General features: G+C 36.9%; 1 protein-coding gene across 3 annotated transcripts in view; it reads left to right on the top strand.

Annotated features, from left to right (window-relative positions):
- The window catches only part of LEO1 (LEO1 homolog, Paf1/RNA polymerase II complex component), a 95,983-nt gene that overhangs the window by 32,289 nt on the left and 44,340 nt on the right, over window positions 1–19,354 (top strand). Inside the window, exons 2-3 of one of the 3 annotated variants that reach the window (XM_074294525.1) lie at window positions 255–426; window positions 1,344–1,465. In XM_074294525.1, the coding sequence (XP_074150626.1) occupies window positions 1,408–1,465 (58 nt within the window). In that variant the 5' untranslated portion in view covers window positions 255–426; window positions 1,344–1,407. Of the gene's footprint in view, window positions 1–254; window positions 427–1,251; window positions 1,466–19,354 lie in introns of those variants that run through there. The other 2 variants (XM_074294526.1, XM_074294524.1) reach the window with 2 other exon arrangements.

Below are 19,354 nucleotides of genomic sequence, written 5' to 3'. Positions count from 1 at the left end.
TCCCTATGTCTTTTCATTAGGATTCAGAGGCTCCAAAATCCGCCATCTTTTCACTGAACCATAATGTCCTTTTCACTTGCATGTCTCCTGTTTGCTTGTGAAGTACATAGAATCAAACGCTAAATTGTTTTCCCGCTGATTGTATTATAGTTCAGAAATTGTTTATCCGTATCTCTGACTAGTCTACAATTAGTAGTGGATCTTAATATCGGAATTTTGAGTTTCTTTGTTTCTTTCCTTTGGCTGCTGAACAGATCAGAGCACCTCGAGATTCTCGGGGCAGACCGGATGTTAGATGCCCTGTTTTTTACAAGGGTCTCTCTAGGAGAGCCTGAACCCCGGAGGGGACAAGTGGTTTAGGACGCAACGGACCTGGCTCTCTTGCCTGCCTTCGTTACCTGTGGTTCGCCGCGTCTGGCTCAGTGGGTACTACTTTAATAAATGCTTGATGACTGGCTGACTTGTGGGTGTGCAGTGTGACTGAGGGCTACTCATTTAATCCCTTGGTGCCTTAATTTCCCTATCTGTACGTAGTTGAAAAACAGAGGCTCCAGCCTAAGAACCCATGAAACGCTCCTCTTACAGATGAGAGTCTTTCTGGAATGCCATAAAACAGGCATTTTCTCTCAGCCTGTGATAGTCAATTTTAACTTCTCTTAACCAAATCCTCGTGACCGCAGGAAGCCATCTGGTTATCGTTAGGGACAAGCGTCCAAGGCCCCGGGACGGCGCAGAACCTCTTCGACAGTCCAGTCAGCTCACTTGAGCGAGAACCGTTAGGAAAATAGTCATTTTGTATTTTTTTGAACAGTCCGAAAGGGCCGGTCAGCCCTAGACTCCTCCTTTTCCACACTGTAATTTGCCCCACATCTAAGGCTGGCGAGAGCGGAACTGCATATGCAGGCTACCTCGCCCATCCTTGACCTTAACTGCTCCCTGACCTAATCCAATGCGCTAAAAGTTTTAAATAATTTCTTTTAAATTAACTTTTATAAAAAGAGTCACTAGTTATTAATGTCCTAATCAGAAACGTATTGGTATATCGCAGCAATACCAAGTTTTTTCTAAGAGGAAAAGAAAACTTAGTAAAAGTAGAAACAAAGGATTTTCAACTTGGCATTGCATCACGGTGACCTCGTTTATTCCCCCAACTCTAGCCAACTAGGGCAGTCCATTCCGCATAGCTCCTCCCACCGGAGAAGCCCCTCCCACACACGCCAGTCCCTCCCACTTATGCCTCTCCTTCCATTCTTGGAGACTTGGGGCGGGGCTGGCGCGGAAGGCGGGTCAAGGGGGGGAGGAGAAGAAATTCTCTATTTGCTTAGCTATGTTTCTTGCGACAGTGTCGTGAGGCGCGCCGGTTTCTTGCCATAAAGAAAGTTAGGCACCGGCTGCTGAGGCTTAGGGATGGCGGACATGGAGGATCTGTTCGGGAGCGACGTGGAAAGCGACATCGACCGCAAAGGTTGGTCTGGGACTGCGGCTTAAATGTTTGAGGAAGGTGGGGATAGGCCGGGAGGACTTGAGCGCCAGCACGGTGTGGGAAAGGGGGAGAGCCTTTAGGCTGTCGGGGCCTATTCCTCTAATACTCCTTCTCTGGAGCCCCCGGCCAGAGCCCTCCAGCGATCGCCGGTGGCAGGGGCGCAGCCCGAGTCGCTGAGGCCGGAGGTGAAGGCTTTTTGGTCCGGCCGGGCCCTCCCCCGCCCCCCAGCGGCCCTGATCAGCTCCTAACGGTGGGGAGAGAGGGGAGAATGTGGGGGGCATAGATGCGGACTCGACGCAGCTCACAACGACTGTAGTCAGGTCAGCTGCTGTGGGGGGGGCGGCACTTGAAGGAGCGGGGGTTGGGTTCCCCAAACTGTTGGGGGACTACATAGCGGAAATGGGTGAGGGGCTTTCTCGCCAGGGCCAGATGATGAGGGAATCGGGATGGAAGCTGTTTGATGTTGGGCTGTGTGCGGAATACGGATAGAAGATATAGAGACTGAGATAGGGAGAAAGACAGGGGAAGGATGGAGACAGGGTACGTGGGAGAAGGGAAGGGATGGAGGCAGGAGATTTGTGAGAGAAGGGATGCATGCAGACCCGAGATTTGTGATTGTGGGAGGAGGGAAGGGACACATCTAGAGAATATTTGAGGTTTAAGGGCATGTGTAGGAAAGTTACAGCATCCTGTTTGTTCTTGAGTCCAGGACCTCATTACTTCTCCCTGAGACTATTGAAGGAACTTCCTAGTTGGTCCTTTTCTGTCTACTCGCTTCCTTCTCCACTCAGTCCTCCAAGTAGCTTCTTGCTCGCATTCCTAAAGCGTGGATTTGGCCAAGACTTAAAGAATGGTCTTTCAGCCAGTTCAAAAATGTATATAAATAAATTATTCAAATAAGTGGAGGGGTGACATGTGTAGTTTCTGTCAAACTGACACGTTAAAGATCTTAGCTGAAAAGACCAAAGTCTCCCACTCTATCCAGAGCCGTCTCCAGTCGCCCTGGTCTGTGTCTGGCCACCGGCCCCAGATGGCTCTGGAGTGGAATGAGAGAGGTGACCTTGTCCAGCCTCCCTCACTTACATCCCATTCATGGCATCATTTCCCTGATTTCATGATCCTGTTCTAGAATGAAGGACAAACAAGAGGAAGCTCTGCTTAAAAAGCTCCAGGGCCTCCTGATTGCCTACTATGGAATAAAATATTAATTTGTTTTGACATTTTAAGCCCTAAACAGTTTGGTCCCATCCTAGCTTTTTCTTTTTCTTTTATTCAGTGAGCATATATTAAGTAGCTACTAAGCACTTGGGAAGGCAAACACTTGAGCTTTTAAAAGTCTCAACTTTCAGGAAAAGGGCTGAGACTTTTTACTGAGACTTAAATTTTACTGGGATAGAGAATTGGAGATGTAAAACTGTGGCAGAAGTCTTTTTCTGACTATTCATTATGATATAGAGGTGTTCTTGGAATTGCAGTTTCAATTGAATCATTCTAGTTTCTCCCTTTCATGATGTCCCTGGTCTAGCTCACCTGACTTCCTTGTTCTTCAAACATGATGTACCACTTTCCATTTCTGTGCTTCCCATTTCCCAAACCTGGAATTTACTCCCTCTTTATCTAAGCTTCATAAAATTCCCATATTCCTTCAAAACTCAGCTCAAGTTGCATTTACAGGATATACTTCATAATAGGAGTTGCTAATGTCTATCCAGTCCCCATTACATTTCACTTATTTTGCATTTATTTAGATGTGTGCATGTTGTTACTTGATTAAATATATAGCTGCTTTGAAATCAAAGATGATACGGTTTTTGTGGTCTGTAGCATGTTTCCTGATACAAAAGTGCTTAATAAATGGTGATTGTGTCAATGGAGTCTGTATCAGGAAACTTTCATTTGAAAGAGCTCTGCTTAGGTGGAAGGAGAATAAGTAGTTGATAGAATAAAGGGTATATTGAATATATGTTGTAATTTCAGCATGGATAAAAGTACGTAGGATGGAGCTGCTCTTGTGAGGTGATCTGTTCTTGGTCCTTATTCTCCTTGTTCTTTCTGTGGCATTTGAAACTCTTGACTATTCCTTCCTTCTAAAGATTTCTCCCTTTCTGTCACATTTGGCTTCTATGACTTGATTCTTGGTTCTTACTCTACTTGTTTGACTTTTCCTTCTCTTATCTCTTGCTGGTTCATTTGCTTATTCATGGCACTCAGATACCTTACAATACTGACTTCTATGCTCTTCTGATTTTTTTCTCCACTACTTTGGTGACCGTAATTAAACTCTTTTGGCTTCATTTATATTCTTTATTCAAATGACATCCAAATCTTTAGCACATCATAATATCCTAGAAGCTGTCTAATCTAACACATATCTGAACAAGAATCCTTTATTTATTGTTGTCCTTTGTTCTCAGTGAACCAAAATGACATCACTATGTGGGAGTCAAGGTATAGGGTCTCCAACAGTGACTCATCAGACCACTGTGAATTTGGAGTACTCTACCACATTTCAAGCACATATATTCCTCATGAACACCTAGAATAGAAATATCTCTAAATTCGTACATTTCACTGTTTTTTTTTAGCTACTGTAATCCTGCTTCAACACCTTCTTTGATGAGGGCAAGACACTATGCCCAGTGTCCTTTGCCCAGTGTCTCCTATGTTATACAATTGATTTGAAGTTCAGAAATCTTGAGAATGTCCTGGTCTCTATGTGAGCATTTGCCTCATCTGAGTTCTCCATGTCTTTTAGATATATGAACATTTGGCATTTGAACAATATGTCTAGTCTATTGGAGTTGTTCTTTGTAGTAGAATTTGAATGCTTGGCCAAGACACGGGGGTCCTCAGTATTGATACCATACCTCACCAGACTATCTTCAGAATATTCCTAAAACAATTCAGTTTCCTGGCATGGTGCAGATATACTGGCCAGGTTTCACAGGTGTATAGCAGTGGGGTCAGCACAACAGTTCTGTAGACATTCAGCCTAATACCGCTCTTCTCTTGCCCTTTCCTTCTGAACCCCCTAGACGTTTAACTTTGGCAGTGTGTATATCAACCTCATCATCTTTATTCATGTCCTTGGAAAATATACTGCCAAGATAAGTGAACTTTTCTGTAATTGATGATTCTACCTGTGGTTAGTGTGATGCTGACTGTGGAGAACCTGTTTTCTGGTAGAGAACCTCATGTTAGCTTTAGGCCTAAGTTAGCAAAAGCAACAGAACATTGATCTGCATCTCAGCTTTGTTGCATCTCAGCTTCAGTGGATACAGAATCAAATGCAAATAAAAAAAATCATGTACCAACTCTCCCTTTATAGTGTATTCAGCTCTATCTAGATTATCTAGGTTATCTAGATCTCTACTTGAAGATCTATAGTGAGAGTGAAGCTACTTCCTAAGGCCATCTAGGGATAGCCCCAATGATTAGAAAGCTTGTCCTTACACCTGTCTCTTAGTAAATTGTTCTGGTTTTTCCTTTTGGGGTAAAGCAAATAAATTCTAATTCTTATTCCAAGGGAAAGCTCTTCCCCCCTCAAAGGTTTTTTTTTTTTTTTTTCTTGAGGCTAAACATCTTTAGTTCCTTGGTCAATTCATCTTCATGGCATTATCTTTGGCTTTTGAGTATCTTTCTTTGAGTGTCTTTCATTTGGTTAATGTCTCTTCTAAAAATATGGGGCCTAGAAGTGAACACAATAAACATAATTTAATAAGGAGAAGGCAGGGGCACAGTGGGATTATTACTTTTTTATTACCTGGATGTTGCATTATTTTTTTTTCAGTGACATTACTTTGTTTGCTAATTTTAAGCTTGCAATTCAATAAAGCTTCTAGATATTTTCTAGAAAGTGCTGCTAAATAGCCATACCTTTCTCATCTTATACATGTGAAGCTGATACATTTATTCCTATGAAATTTTGTCCTATTCTTTTTTGTTCAGTGTTCTAGCCTCTTAGCATTACTATCATTCTTTTGGATCTTGATTGTCTTCCATTGTGTAAGCTCTAACAGCTTTTGGACATTTGCAAATTTGACAAACATGTCATTAGTACTTTTATCCAAGTAATTGATAAAAATATTAAATAACACTGGGCCAAGCACAAGTTCTCATAGTCAATGTACTAGACTTCCAAGTTGACATTGAACTATTTAGTGACTGCTTTGGATTAGACCATTCAAAGCCTTCTGGAACTGCTTAATTATATTATTATTTATCCCCAAACTTAATAATTTAGCCACAAGAATAGCATGTCAAAATCTTGGCAAAGCTTATCTTTTAGTATTCCCTTGTTCTATTACTCTAATCTTGTCAAAAAAGGTATTTTGCTAGTCTAACTAATCTTGTCCAAAAATATAATGAAATTAACATGACATGATGTCATTTTTTAGGAATAATTTTTTTTGTTTTTTACTTTTTGTCTTTATAGCACCTCCCTGCTCCCCTGAGCAGGGAACTATTCCTTTTTGTTATTGTTCAGTCATGTCTGACTCTTTGTGAATCTATAGACCATAGCACACTAGGACCTTCTATCATCCACTATATCTTAAAGTCTGTTCAAGTTCATGCTTATTGTTTCATGATATTATCTATCCATCACATCCTCTTCTATCCCCCTTTTCTTTTGGGTTTAGTCTTTCCCTATGTTCCCCGTCTTCTCGTTATGTGGCCAGAATATTTAAACTTCAGCTTCAGCATTTGACTTTCTTTCTTTTTTTCTTTTCTTTTCTTTTTTTTTTTTTTTTTTAATTTTATTTTAATAGTTTTTATTTACCAGATACATGCATGGGCAATTTTACAACATTGACAATTGCCAAACCTTTTGTTCTAATTTTTCCCCTCCTTCCCCTCCCCCCCTCTCGATGGCAGGTTGACCAATACATGTTAAATATGTTAAAGTATAAATTAAATACAATATATGTATACATGTCCAAATAGTTGTTTTGCTGTATAAAAAGAATCGGACTTTGAAATAGTGTACAATTAGCCTGTGAAGGAAATCCAAAATGCAGGCAGACAAAAACAGAGGGATTGGGAATGATATGTAGTGGTTCATAGTCATCTCCCAGAGTTCTTTTCGCTGGGTGTGGCTGGTTCAGTTCATTACTCTGTTGCTCTGTTGGAACTGATGTGGTTCATCTCATTGTTGAAAATGGCCATGTCCATCAGAATTGATCCTCATATAGTATTGTTAAAGTATACAATGATCTCCTGCTCCTGCTCATTTCACTTAGCATCAGTTCATGTAAGTCTCTCCAGGCCTTTCTGAAATCATCCTGTTGGTCATTTCTTACAGAACACTAATATTCCATAATATTCATATACCACAATTTATTCAGCCATTCTCCAATTGATGGCCATCCACTCAGTTTCCAGTTTCTGGCCACCACAAAGAGGGCTGCCACAAACATTCTTGCACATAGTGTTTGACTTTCTAGTGAATAACCTGGATTAATTTCTTTAAGCATTGACTGATTTGATCTTGCTGTCCAAGGGATTCTCAAAAGTTTTCTTCAGAATATGTTTAGAAGAATTGTGCATCTGTAACTTATATTGGATTACTTGCTATCTAGGGGAAGAAGGGAGAAAAATTTGGCACACAGGGTTTTTGTAAGGGCATATGTTGAAAACTATTTTGCTTGTATTTTGAAAAATAAAAAGCTATTTAAAAAAAGTTTTCTGCAGAACTACAATTCAAAAGCATTATTTCTGTTGTGGCACTGAATTTTCCTTATAGTCCAATTGTCACAACCATATATTGCTACTGGAAAAACAGTAATTTTAACTATATGAATCTTTGTCTGCAAAATTATAACTGCTTTTTAAGTGGGAAGACCAATTAAACACAGTAATTTTGTAGAATCTGTTTTCGATGTGCTCACCACTTCACTTTCTAGTTTTTGATCCATATCAACATTTTAGGATTTTGTCCAGAGTCAAAATCAAGCTTATTAGTTGATAGTTTAAAATTCCATTTTCACCTTTTTGACTATTGGGACAATTTATCTTTTCTAGTCTTTTAGCACTTCTTTTTTCCAGTCTTTCACGATCGTTCTGCAGGATTTTTAACAATCCCTTTTTAGTATCCTTGGTTATAGTTCATCTCACATAAACTTATCAAGGGGAGCTGGATAATCTTTTAGTGTGTGTCTTCTTGTCTTGGATATTGACTACTTATTGGCTATTTTTGTTCCTTTTTTTTTTTTTTTTTTTTTTTTTTTTTAGTCCAAAGGTCATTCTCCTTGGTTGTTCTGTTTTCTATTGGTTCCTTTATTTCTTTAACAGTTGTTATCTTAATAATCTTCATTATCTGAGAAGCTTTCGCTAGAATTGACTACTACCAATATTGAATGACTTTATGGTTGCCCTCCCCCATACCACACATTTGAGCAACCTGTATTCATTAAATCCTAAAATGAGAAAGGAAGGAATCGAATCCCCCCAAAATTGATTTCAAGTCAACCCTATTACCTTTATTACTTTCTCAAGAAGATATTAGTAACAACCATTACATAACTTTGCCATAGTTAAATCACAGGTTTAAGCCCTGTATATCTTATTATGCCTTATCCTATACAGCTGGGCTTTCAAGATGCTCATATATTTTCATGACGATACTTTAATAATTGTCTTCTTAATCAGCTCATTAGTATTATATGTTCTTATTCTCATGCTTACAACAAAACTAACCCATACCAGCATCATAGATGCCCAAGAGGTCGAAACTATTTAAACAATTATACCTGCAGTCATCCTTGTCCTAATTGCCCTCCCATCTCTGCGCATCTTATATATGATAGATGAGATTTACAACCCCTACCTCACAGTCAAAGCCATGGGTCATCAATGATACTGAAGCTATGAGTACACCAATGAGAAAAGAGAAACAAAGTAAGTCAGAGCCAAGTAGTTCCACCTTCTCTGTTACTGTTTTTTATCATTCCATCCTCTGAGAATAGTGTAGCCCTTCTTAAAATTGCCCTTTTTCTTTATTTTTTTAAATTGAAGCTTTTTATTTTTAAAACATGCAGGGATAATTTTTCAACTCAATTTTTCCCTTGCAGTATCAATTTTTCCCCACTTCTCTCCCCCTCCCCCCCATGGCAAGTAATCCAATATGTTAAACATGGTAAAAAAATATGTAAATCCAATATAGGCATACATATTTATATAATTATCTTGCTGCATAAGAAAAATCAGTCTAAAAGGGGAAAAAATGAGAAAAAATAAACTTCTAACAAACAACAACAAAAGAACTAAAAATACTATGTTGTAATCCACACTCAGTCCCCACAGTCCTCTCTCAAGGTGGAGATGGCTCTCTTCATCACAAGATCATTGAAACTAGCCTGAATCATCACATTGTTGAGAAGAGCCATGTCCATCAGAATAGATCATCAGATAATCTTGCTGTTGCTGTGTACATTGATTTCCTTACATCAGTTCTTGTAAGTTTCTCCAGTATTTTTTCCTAATGCAACTTTTTAAAAAAATAAGTTTTTAGTAATGTCTTTTTTTTTGGTCATCATTTCCCTCCAGTAATTCTTCTGCTTCTCCCAGACAATCATTCCATATAACAAATAGCATTTTTTTTTTCAAATAGCATTTTTTAAAGACAAAAAAAAATGAAGAAAAAAATCAGTAATATCGATCAGTGCATTGGAAAATTCAGAAAAGGCTCAATGTGCAACACCTGTGGTCTTCCCATCTCTTTGAAGGTGCTGATTGGCGGTGACCTCTTATTTCTTTGAAAATTTGCTTGGTCTTTATAGTTTTGCTACATCTACTTTTTATTGTTTTGTTATATGGCTTTCCATTTACATTGTTATAGTCATTGTATATATTGTTTTCTTAACTTTGGTAACTTCATTTTCCATATTTCAGTGTAGTTTTTTAAAAAACAATCTTTTTTTTTGTTGTCCTTAGCATCCCTAGGAATTTCAGCTCTTGGAGCATTAGCATTTCTGCTACTATTCTTTGTATTTATCTTTAGCAACTTGTTCTTATTTTCATTTCCTACACATTTTTTTTAAAAACCTAAGTTTATTTAAAATATTATCTGTCTCTTTAGATAGATAGTTCTTCCTTTCCCCCGAACATTAATAATTTCTGTTTTTTAAACTTTTTCCCAGCTATCTGATGCCATTCTTACTTAGATGGCTTATCTATACTTTAAACTCAACTGATCAATAGTAGTTAATATTTCCTTCAACCTTTTCCCCCCACATATTAATAACCTCATGATTAATATTCATTAATTTGGAAAATAGATACAATATATTATTTTCTCAGTCACTTTTTAAAAAATTGATTCTATCTCTTCAGTATCTCTTGCACTCATCCCACATTTCCTTCTCATTCCACAATTACCCTAGAGTAGGCATTATTACTTGATAATTGAGCTTCCAGTGCATACCCACCACCCACTTCGAGTTCTTATCATCTTTTGCCTGCATGAATGCAATTATTTCCTAATTTATGTCCTTGCATCTGTTTTTTTTTCTGTTTTCAGTCCATCTCCATAGAACTGCTAAATTGATATTCTTAAAGTAGATATGATTGTGTCACTCTTTGTTCAGGAAATTTCAGTGACCCCAAGTTGCCTGTAGGATAATATACAAATTTCTGTGTCTAGAATTTAAAACCTTTCATAGTCTGATCAACCTGTTTTTTAATATTCTTTACATGAGATTCCTCACATATTCAGTGCTCCAGCTACACCAGCCTGCTTATTATTGTTTGCCTAGAGCATTTAATTTGCTAGCTTTGGATAGGCTATTTCTCATGCTTGCAATGCTTTCTTTCCTTGTCTCTGCCTTTTGGTACTCATGGCTCTCTTCAGGGCTCAGCTGCAGTGTCACCTCCTTCAGAAGGCTTTTCCTGATGCCCTTAGTTGTTAATTACGCCCACTAACGAAATCACTTTGTATATATTTTCTTTTCTTTTTTTTAAATTATAGCTTTTCATTGACAAAACATATGCATAGATAAATTTTCAGCATCGACCCTTGCAAAACCTTCTATTCCAACTTTCCCCCAACCCCTCCCCTAGATGGCAGGTAGTCCCATACATGTTAAATATGTTAAAGTATATGTTAAATACAATATGTTGTATATATTTTCAGCATACATCATGATGAACATATTTTGTCCTCATTATTTTTTCTAGTAGAAAATGAGCTCCCTGATGACAGAAGCTTTCCCACATTTGTAATTATACTCTCCAGTTCATAGTAAGCACTCAATAAATGTGTATTGATTGGTTGTAGTTCCATCCATTACCTTTTTCATTCTTTTGAAATGTTTTCCTCTTTTAGATCTTGAAAATATATCCTTGAGTACCTTTTAAACATTTGGTCGGCACAAATTTCTTCTGAGTACATTTGAGTTGCCATTTCTATTTCCTCATATTACACATAGGAATTGAGCCATTAGATTGAAGATAAGAATGGAGTGCTATAAAAATTGGTAAAACTTTTCCATTTTGAATCTGTTTCTTCTTCCAAGTTCATCTATAAATGATCTTGTGATAATCTTTAGTTTCATGCAAGTTTTTCTTTAGATTACTTAACCCTGTTGACTAATTTTCATTTTTCTGTGAGGTATTTGGGCTTTCTATCATTCTTCTGAGTAATGTTTTGTGAGTGAGCTGGTATTTTAATGCCATTTTGTCCTTGTGTGGTTTAGCAAATGTTCAGGGTAGTCAGTCAGTTAATGAATATTTATTAAACGCTCACCTTGAACTGGGCACTGTGCCACACAACTGAAGATACAAAGAGAAAAGTGAAATAGTTCCTGATTTCAAGGAGCTTGTATTCTAATGTCTCCTTTTAATTTTTAGAATTTCAAGTTTGGTATTTGGGGGTTTTTAATTTGTTCTTTTTCTAGTATTTTTAATTGCAAGGCCAATTCATTGATCTTCTCTTTCTCTATTTTATGCAAGTAAGCATCTAGAGATATAAAATTTCCCTTTATTACTGCTTTGGCAGCATTCTACAAATTTTATGTTGTCTCATTATTATCATTCTCTTGGGTGAAATTATTGATTGTGTCTATGATTTGCTGTTTCACTCATTCTTTAGGATGAGATTATTTAGTTCTCAATTACCCTTTAAACCAATTTTTCCCTGACTACATCGTGATCTGAAAAAAATGCATTTATTATTTCTGCTTTTGATTTTGAGATCTTTATGTTTTAATATATGGTCAATTTTTGTGTAGGTTCCTGGAACTGCCAAGAAGAAAGTGTACTCCTTTCTATCTCCATTCAATTTTCTCCAAAGATCTATCATATCTAGTTTTTCTAGTATTCTGTTTATCTCTTTAACTTCTTTCTTATTTATTTTGTGGTTTGATCTATTTAGTTCTCAGAGAGCAAAGTTGAGGTCTCTCACTATTATAGTTTTGTTGTCTATTTCTTCTTGTAACTCTCAACTTCTTTAGGAATTTAGATGCTATACCACTTGGTGCGTATATGTTTAATATTGATATTGCAGCTAGGTGACACAGTGGATAAAGCACCAGCCTTGAATTCAGGAGGACCGGAGTTCAAATGTGATCTCAGACTCTTAACACTTCTTAGCTGTGTGACCCTGGGCAAGTCACTTAACCCCAACCTCAAAAAAAAAAAAATTGATATTGCTTCATTATCCCCGGTACCCTTTAACAAGCTGTAATTTCCTTCATTATCTCTTTTAATTGGATTAATTTTTGTTTTTGTTTGATCTGAGATCAGGACCCCTGCTTTTTTTTACTTCACCTGAAGCATAATAGATTCTGCTCTCCAGCCTTTTACCTTTACTCTGTATCACGCTGCTTTAAATGTATTTCTTGTAAACAAGCTATTGTAGGATTCTGGCTTTTATTCCAGTCTGCTGTTTGTCTCCGCTTTATGGGAGAATTCACCCCATTCACATTTACAGTTAAAACTACTAATTCTGTATTTCCTACCATCTTATTAAGTCCAAATTATACTTTTCTCTTTCTTTTTCCCCCTTTTCCTCTCCCTAGTATTTCATTTATGAGCACTACTTGCCTCAAGTAGCCCTCCCCCTTTAGAGAGCCTCCCCATTTCTTATACCTTTCCCCTACTATTTATCTTTTCCCTTCTATTTAGCCTATCCCTTCCTTTTTCCCTTTTCCCCTCCCACTTTTCTATAAAGTGAGAGAAGTTTCTCAGGAAAACCAAATATGTCTAATATTCTTTCTTTGAGCCAAATCTGATGAAAGTAAGATTCACACAATGTTCATCATCTTCCCTTCTTTTCTTTAGTTATAATAGGTTTTCTTTGGCTCTTCCTGAGATGTAATTTCCCTCATTTTATCTCCACTTTCTCCTTTTTTCTGATACATTCCCCTTTCTACCTCTAGTTTCCCTTTTATATTATAACAGTAAAATCAGATTATACATGTATTCTCTATGTATACCCATAACAGAAATACAGTTCTCAAGACTTTTCTTTTTATTTTTTATGCTTCTCTTCAGTTTTATATTTGGAGATCAGATTTTTTGTTTAGCTCTGGTCTCTTCATCAGAAATAAATGGAATTCATCTATTTCATTGAATGTCCATCTTTTTCCCTGGAAGAAAAATTCTCAGTTTAGTGGGGTAATTTATTCTTGGCTGCATTCCAAGTTCCTTCTCCTTTTGGAATATGGATCCTTTAAAGTAGAAGTTGCTAGGGCCTGGGTGATCCTTATTGTGGTTCCTGGGTATTTGAATTGTTTGTTTCTGTCTGCTTGTAATATTTTTTCCCTTGGTCCGATAGTTCTGAAATTTAGTCACTTGGAGTCTCTTTCAGGTGTTTGGTGAATTCTTTCAAATCCTTCTAATCGATTCTATGACATCCAAGCAGTTCTCTTTGATAATTTCCTGAAAAAATAATGTCTAGGCTCTTTTTTTTTTTTTTTTTTTCATCATGGTTTTCAGGCAGTCCAATAATCCTTAGATTGTCTCAAGCTTATATTCTTTTGAGAGAAAGGAGACAATATTTACACAAATCCATATAAATCACACATAGGAATAAATAAAAATTAACATCTTGTTGTGGGCAAAGGAACATTGTCACAAGAATTAGGAAAAGCATTTTGCAGGAAGTATTACTTGAATTGACTCAAGAGGCAGAGAAAAGCAGGGAAATCATTCCAAGAGTGGGAGCAGAATCATGGAAAAGTATAGAAACAGCAGGTATCTGGTTGTATTTGGGAACCACCTAGACTAATTTAGTTGGATCATAGGAGAGTTGAAACATATGATGAAGAGCAATATGTTTATAAAAATGGATTGGAGCCAAATGGGGAAGGGCTTTAAATTCTAAAAAGAGGAGTTTAAAGGTATTCTATAGGGAACCAATGAAATTTCTTAAGCAAGGAATTGAAATATTATTCAGTCGTTTTCAATTGTGTCCAATTTTTCATGACCCCATTTGAGATTTTCTTGGCAAAGATACTGAAGTAGTTTCCCATTTCATTCTCCAGATCTTTTTACAAATAAGCAAATGATGGTTCAATAGTTCAGGCAAGCTCTAATGAAAACCTGAAGCCTAAGATGATGACTTTGTGAATGAAGAGAGAAATGATTAAGAGGAGGTGAAATCAATGAAACTTTGTTTCTGATTAAATTTAGAGAAAAGGAGAATAAAGAGAGTAGAGTTATTTACTAGATGAAGCAGTTTTCTAAGGTCTTTTGGACTGGTTTCTGTGATGATTATTTTGAGCTGATTTAATTTCCAGAAGAAGTGATAATAATACTCTTATTGTTAAATAAGTTACTCTTATTCATTTTGTATTATTATTTTTTAAAGCCTGATAGAACTGTTCATTAAGTCATTTTGGAATTGTAATTGCCCTTAGGATATAATTTTTTCATTTTTATCCTTCCTCTGAGCAAAGCAAAAACGAATACCAAACTACTGGATTTCAACTGCATATAACTGATTCAGAAATATCTCCCACATGAATTATCAATCACTTTCTGGCAAAATGAAGTCGTTTTCATTTTTTGTGATACTGCTTAACATCCTCCAACTCGCTTCTTGAGGAAAATATTAATGTTATAAAATAATTAGGTTTTTGAGTAATCTATAAATTTTCTGATCATTTAGGCTTAATAAATTAAACCACATTTTCTATTGTTATTTTTGCTGTTTATTCCTCTTTATACTTTCAAATTGAAGTAACCAATATTTGTGTATACCAGTGTCCACTTCTTTCTCGTCCCAGTTTCAACCCTCTCATTAGCCAATTCAGCTTTACACTGCTCTGTTCTCTATAATTCCTTGCCCTATTGCTGCTCATCCCTTGTGTTGTCACACCATAGTTTAGGATTTCTCCCATCATTTTCCTCCTCCATTCCTAATTATGGGCTCATGAATGAAGCTGAAGGAGGTCACACAATCAAGTTTTTTGGGTACATAACAAATTATACAACTGTATTATGTAAATAACTTTGGGCCCTTATTGCTACAAAGAAGTCTTTTTCTCTCTGCTTTAAGAAGATTAAAATAATCTTTTCTTCTTAATCCTCTCACACCTTTCCCTATGCCCACTCTCTCAGCTGAGTTTCTTCCGTACTGAGCAAATTTAGACTCAATTTCTCTTGATATGAATTTTTGTTAATGAGTTGGCCCTTTTCTTCACCAAGGGCAGCATCTCTCTGTTTACCTTTAGTCCTATCACTTCCCTTTTGTTTTGCAACTTGACAACTTAATGATCCCCTCATTTTAATTTTTAACCCCTACATACTGGTTCCTTTCATAGTGCCTTTAAATATGCCCAACTCTTTCTCATTTTTAAGAAAAATTTCATTAGACTGTCTCATTACTCAAGCTATTATTGTCTTTTATTTCGCCTTCCTTTTTCATCCAGACAAATTAAACCACCACCACCACCACCTTGATCAGCATCTCTACCCTCAGACTCTGAGAAGACATAAAAACTGAACTTAAGAGCCTTTGAGATAGCAATGCTTCTAAGTCAGTATGTGTAATTGTTTTACTGTTGAGAAAACAGCCTGGTAACTGCTCCTGCAGATGCTGCACCCAGATGTATTTATCCCTCAAATAAAGATCTTATCCCCAAAGCCTTTATTACTGTCAAATGGTCCAACAGCAGAAATGGAGATTCTCATCAACTGAAATGATATTAAAGCAGAGATATTAATTACCATGTGCTTTGCTACTGACCCGTAAGGGCCTTTCCAGCTGACTTGCAGCCAAAACCTTCCATGTATGTTGTTCCCCCAATAAATGTAAGCTCTTTGAGAGCCCAGTTTGTCTTTTCAGTTTGGTATCCCTAGCCCTTAGGACAGTGCTTCTTAGTAAGTGCTTAAATACTTTATTCATTTATTCTAACTAACTAACTAGAAATAGCTTCTAGAATAGGCTGTCAACATTTATTTCCTCCCAATTTCTCTCTTATTCATTCCTCAACCCTTTGCAGTGTAGCTTTGGATCCCATCACTCAACTGAAGTTTTCATGTTTGATTGTCTTTTATAACTCCTCATCTCTCTAGAGTACTTCTCTGATGTATTTGATACTGATAATTACCTTCTGGATGCTCTCCTCACTCAGTTTTCATGAGGCTGGTTCTTTTGCTTGGTTCTTTCCTTACTTGTCTTGCTCTCATTTATCATTCGTATCATGCCCCTTAACTTTGGGTGTTCTCCAAGGTTCTCATCTCTATATTCTCTAACTTGATGACCTTATTAGCTCCTATGAGTTTAATTTTCTCTATGCAAATAGCCATAGATCTCTATAGAAGCCCCAGCCTCATCCTTGAGCTTCAGTATTATATCACCTCCTACCTTTTGGACATTTCTTTCTTTTTTCCTTCCTATCTCCTTTCCTCCCTTCTTTCCTCCCTCCCTCCCTACCTCCCTCTCTCTCTTTTTAAGTCAAGCTGCTCCTTATTTCTTAAAGAACAATAATATTCCATTACATTCATATTATTAGAAATACACTCTTGACATTGAAAATCAGATATCAGGGAAAATTTATTAAAGAAAAATTTTAAGGAATCATTTTGACATTTCCAGCCGGAAGCGGACCCTACTCCTCTTCTAGAAGGGGAGCACTTGTTAGTTTGGTGCAGCCCCTTCAGAGAACAGATTGGTCCATTCTTTCCTGGTTATAATCTTTCTAATAAGCCCACTACATGTTTCCCCCTAAATATATTAAACATGTTCCCCCTACCTCATCATGTTATTTAATATGTATTATTTAATATTCAATTAGCCTATTAAGCAGGCGCAATTGTAATTTGGTCAAGTCAAGTCATTGACCCCAACTAGTTTGGGTTGGGTTGGCTATCTCTCTATCTGTGCTTTCCTAGCTCCCCAATTCCTTGTTTGCCTAAGGCTTCTATTGATCATTTGGTTGTTCTGTGAATCCTAACCTTCCTTAACCTCCCACATTCTGAAAAGTTCTTGGTCACTGTCCTGTATTACTTGAAAGCTTGTGACATCTGTGGAAACCCAACTTTTCAGCATTTCTCACAATATTATCATAACTTATTCAGCCATTCCCCTACTGATGGGCATCCACTCAATTTCCAATTCCTTGCCACTACAAAATGAGCTGCTACAAATATTTTTACACATGTGGGTCCTTTTCCTTTTATGATTTCACTGAGGAAATAGAACTAATAGTGACACTGCTGGATCAAAGGATGTTGCATGCAATTCTTTTTTTTAATTTTTTTTATTTTTATTATATATTTTTTTATAATATTATTCCTTGTATTCATTTTTCCAAATTATCCCCCTCCTCCCTCTGCTCCCTCCCCCCGATGACAGGCAATCCCATACATTTTACATGTGTTACAATATAACCTAGATACAATACATGTGTGTAAATACCATTTTCTTGTTGCACAATAAGCATTAGATTCCGAAGGTACATGTAACCTGGGCAGACAGATATTAGTGCTAACAATTTACATTCACTTCCCAGTGTTCCTTCTCTGGGTGTAGCTATCTCTGTCCATCATTGATCAACTGGAAGTGAGTTGGCTCTTCTTTATGTTGAAGATTTCCACTTCCATCAGAATATATCTTCATACAGTATTGTTGTTGAAGTGTATAGTGATCTTCTGGTTCTGCTCATTTCACTCAGCATCAGTTGATGTAAGTCTCTCCAAGCCTCTCTGTATTCCTCCTGTTGGTCATTTCTTACAGAGCAATAATATTCCATAACCTTCATATACCATAATTTACCCAACCATTCTCCAACTGATGGACATCCATTCATCTTCCAATTTCTAGCTACAACAAAAAGAGCTGCCACAAACATTTTGGCACATACAGGTCTCTTTCCGCTCTTTAGTATTTCTTTGGGATATAAGCCCAGTAGTAGTACTGCTGGGTCAAAGGGTATGCACAGTTTGATAACTTTTTGGGCATAGTTCCAAATTGCTCTCCAGAATGGCTGGATTCTTTCACAACTCCACCAGCAATGTATTAGTGTCCCAGTTTTCCCACATCCCTTCCAACATTCATCATTATTTGTTCCTGTCATCTTAGCCAATCTGACAGGTGTGTAGTGGTATCTGCATGCAATTCTTAATAGTAAACCATTAATTCTGATAAAACGCTCTTTTCCTTACACAGTAATCTGAAATAACCCATAAAATTCAATACATAAAATAAAATTGGCAATGTGCAAAACATTTTTCTTGTTAGTAATTTCCTTGAATTCTGTGATTAGTGTGTGTGTGTGTGTGTGTGGGTAACATCACAATTTTAAAAAAAGATTTCAGAGTATATTCACTTAATATTTTTCGCATTTCCATCTGAAATTTATAGTACCATAAATATTGTATAGCACATAAAATTCTTAAAACTAAAACATTTTATAACCTGAATCTTACCTTCAGGTAAGGTACCTGTGTCAGATGGCAGTGTGAAGTCATTTTACTCTATATTATATTACTATAAACCTTTCTACTTTGGTTTTCCTCTGAAAGCGAAGGGAGAATTTGCTGGGATTTTAGTGGACTTGGAAGGTGCTTTTGACATCACCTCTGACATTGTCCTTCCTGGCTGGTGTTGGAGATTGTGGAAGATGTACTAGCTTGAAAAGATCCATCTTTGCATCTGCTTTTTGAGCCATTTGAGTTTCTTAAGGGTCTTGGAATATGGAAGTTTAGTTTGGGATCAGCAAACAATGAAAATATGCAGAGAATGCCTGGGGAGCTCTTTACAATGGTAAGGTGACCAACTTGCTTCACAAACTTGTTCATTGAGCCTCTTATTTTTTTTGGGGGGGGTGGCTCTACTATATATAGCCAACACTAAAATGAAAATGAGATTGCTAATAAAATCATGCCAGATGCCTGCTCTCACAAAAATTAACCATGGAAATGCTGAGGATTGACTGTATCTTACATTTTCTTTTATTTTTTTTCAGTCTTTGGACTTTTTCCATAATAATTTTCATTGTCTCATAGAGTCATTAGCTTATGTTTGTTTCTTCTAATTTTCAGAGAGTAAGTTGCTTGGGCTAGGTTTTGTACATCTCCTGTTGAGCTCTGCTAATCCTATTTCTAATTCTTTATTTCATAGCTCATTTCTTTTCCTTCTAGTGTTCTCATTTCATTTATTTAAAATTTTTTTTTAAACTTTTTTGAGTTCTTCTATGAATTCTTCCTGGGAAGGTAACCATTTAACATTACTCTTTGGGAATAGGAAAGATTTAATTTTTTTTAACTTCAATATCTTCCTCTGAAGATTGAACTCTAGTCTTCCCTATTCACATAGTGACTCTAAAACTGGGTTCTTTCTGCTTTGCATTCTCTCCCTCCCCCCACTCCTCTTTGTCTCTCTGATAAAGAGCTTGTTATTATAGTTACTTCTAGTGTGGGGGCAGG

Source organism: Sminthopsis crassicaudata, chromosome 2 (assembly GCF_048593235.1).
Source record: "Sminthopsis crassicaudata isolate SCR6 chromosome 2, ASM4859323v1, whole genome shotgun sequence".
Classification (NCBI taxonomy): Eukaryota; Metazoa; Chordata; class Mammalia; order Dasyuromorphia; family Dasyuridae; genus Sminthopsis; species Sminthopsis crassicaudata.
The sequence above is the reverse complement of the archived record's forward strand: the minus strand, read 5'-3'. Positions and strand labels throughout refer to the sequence as shown.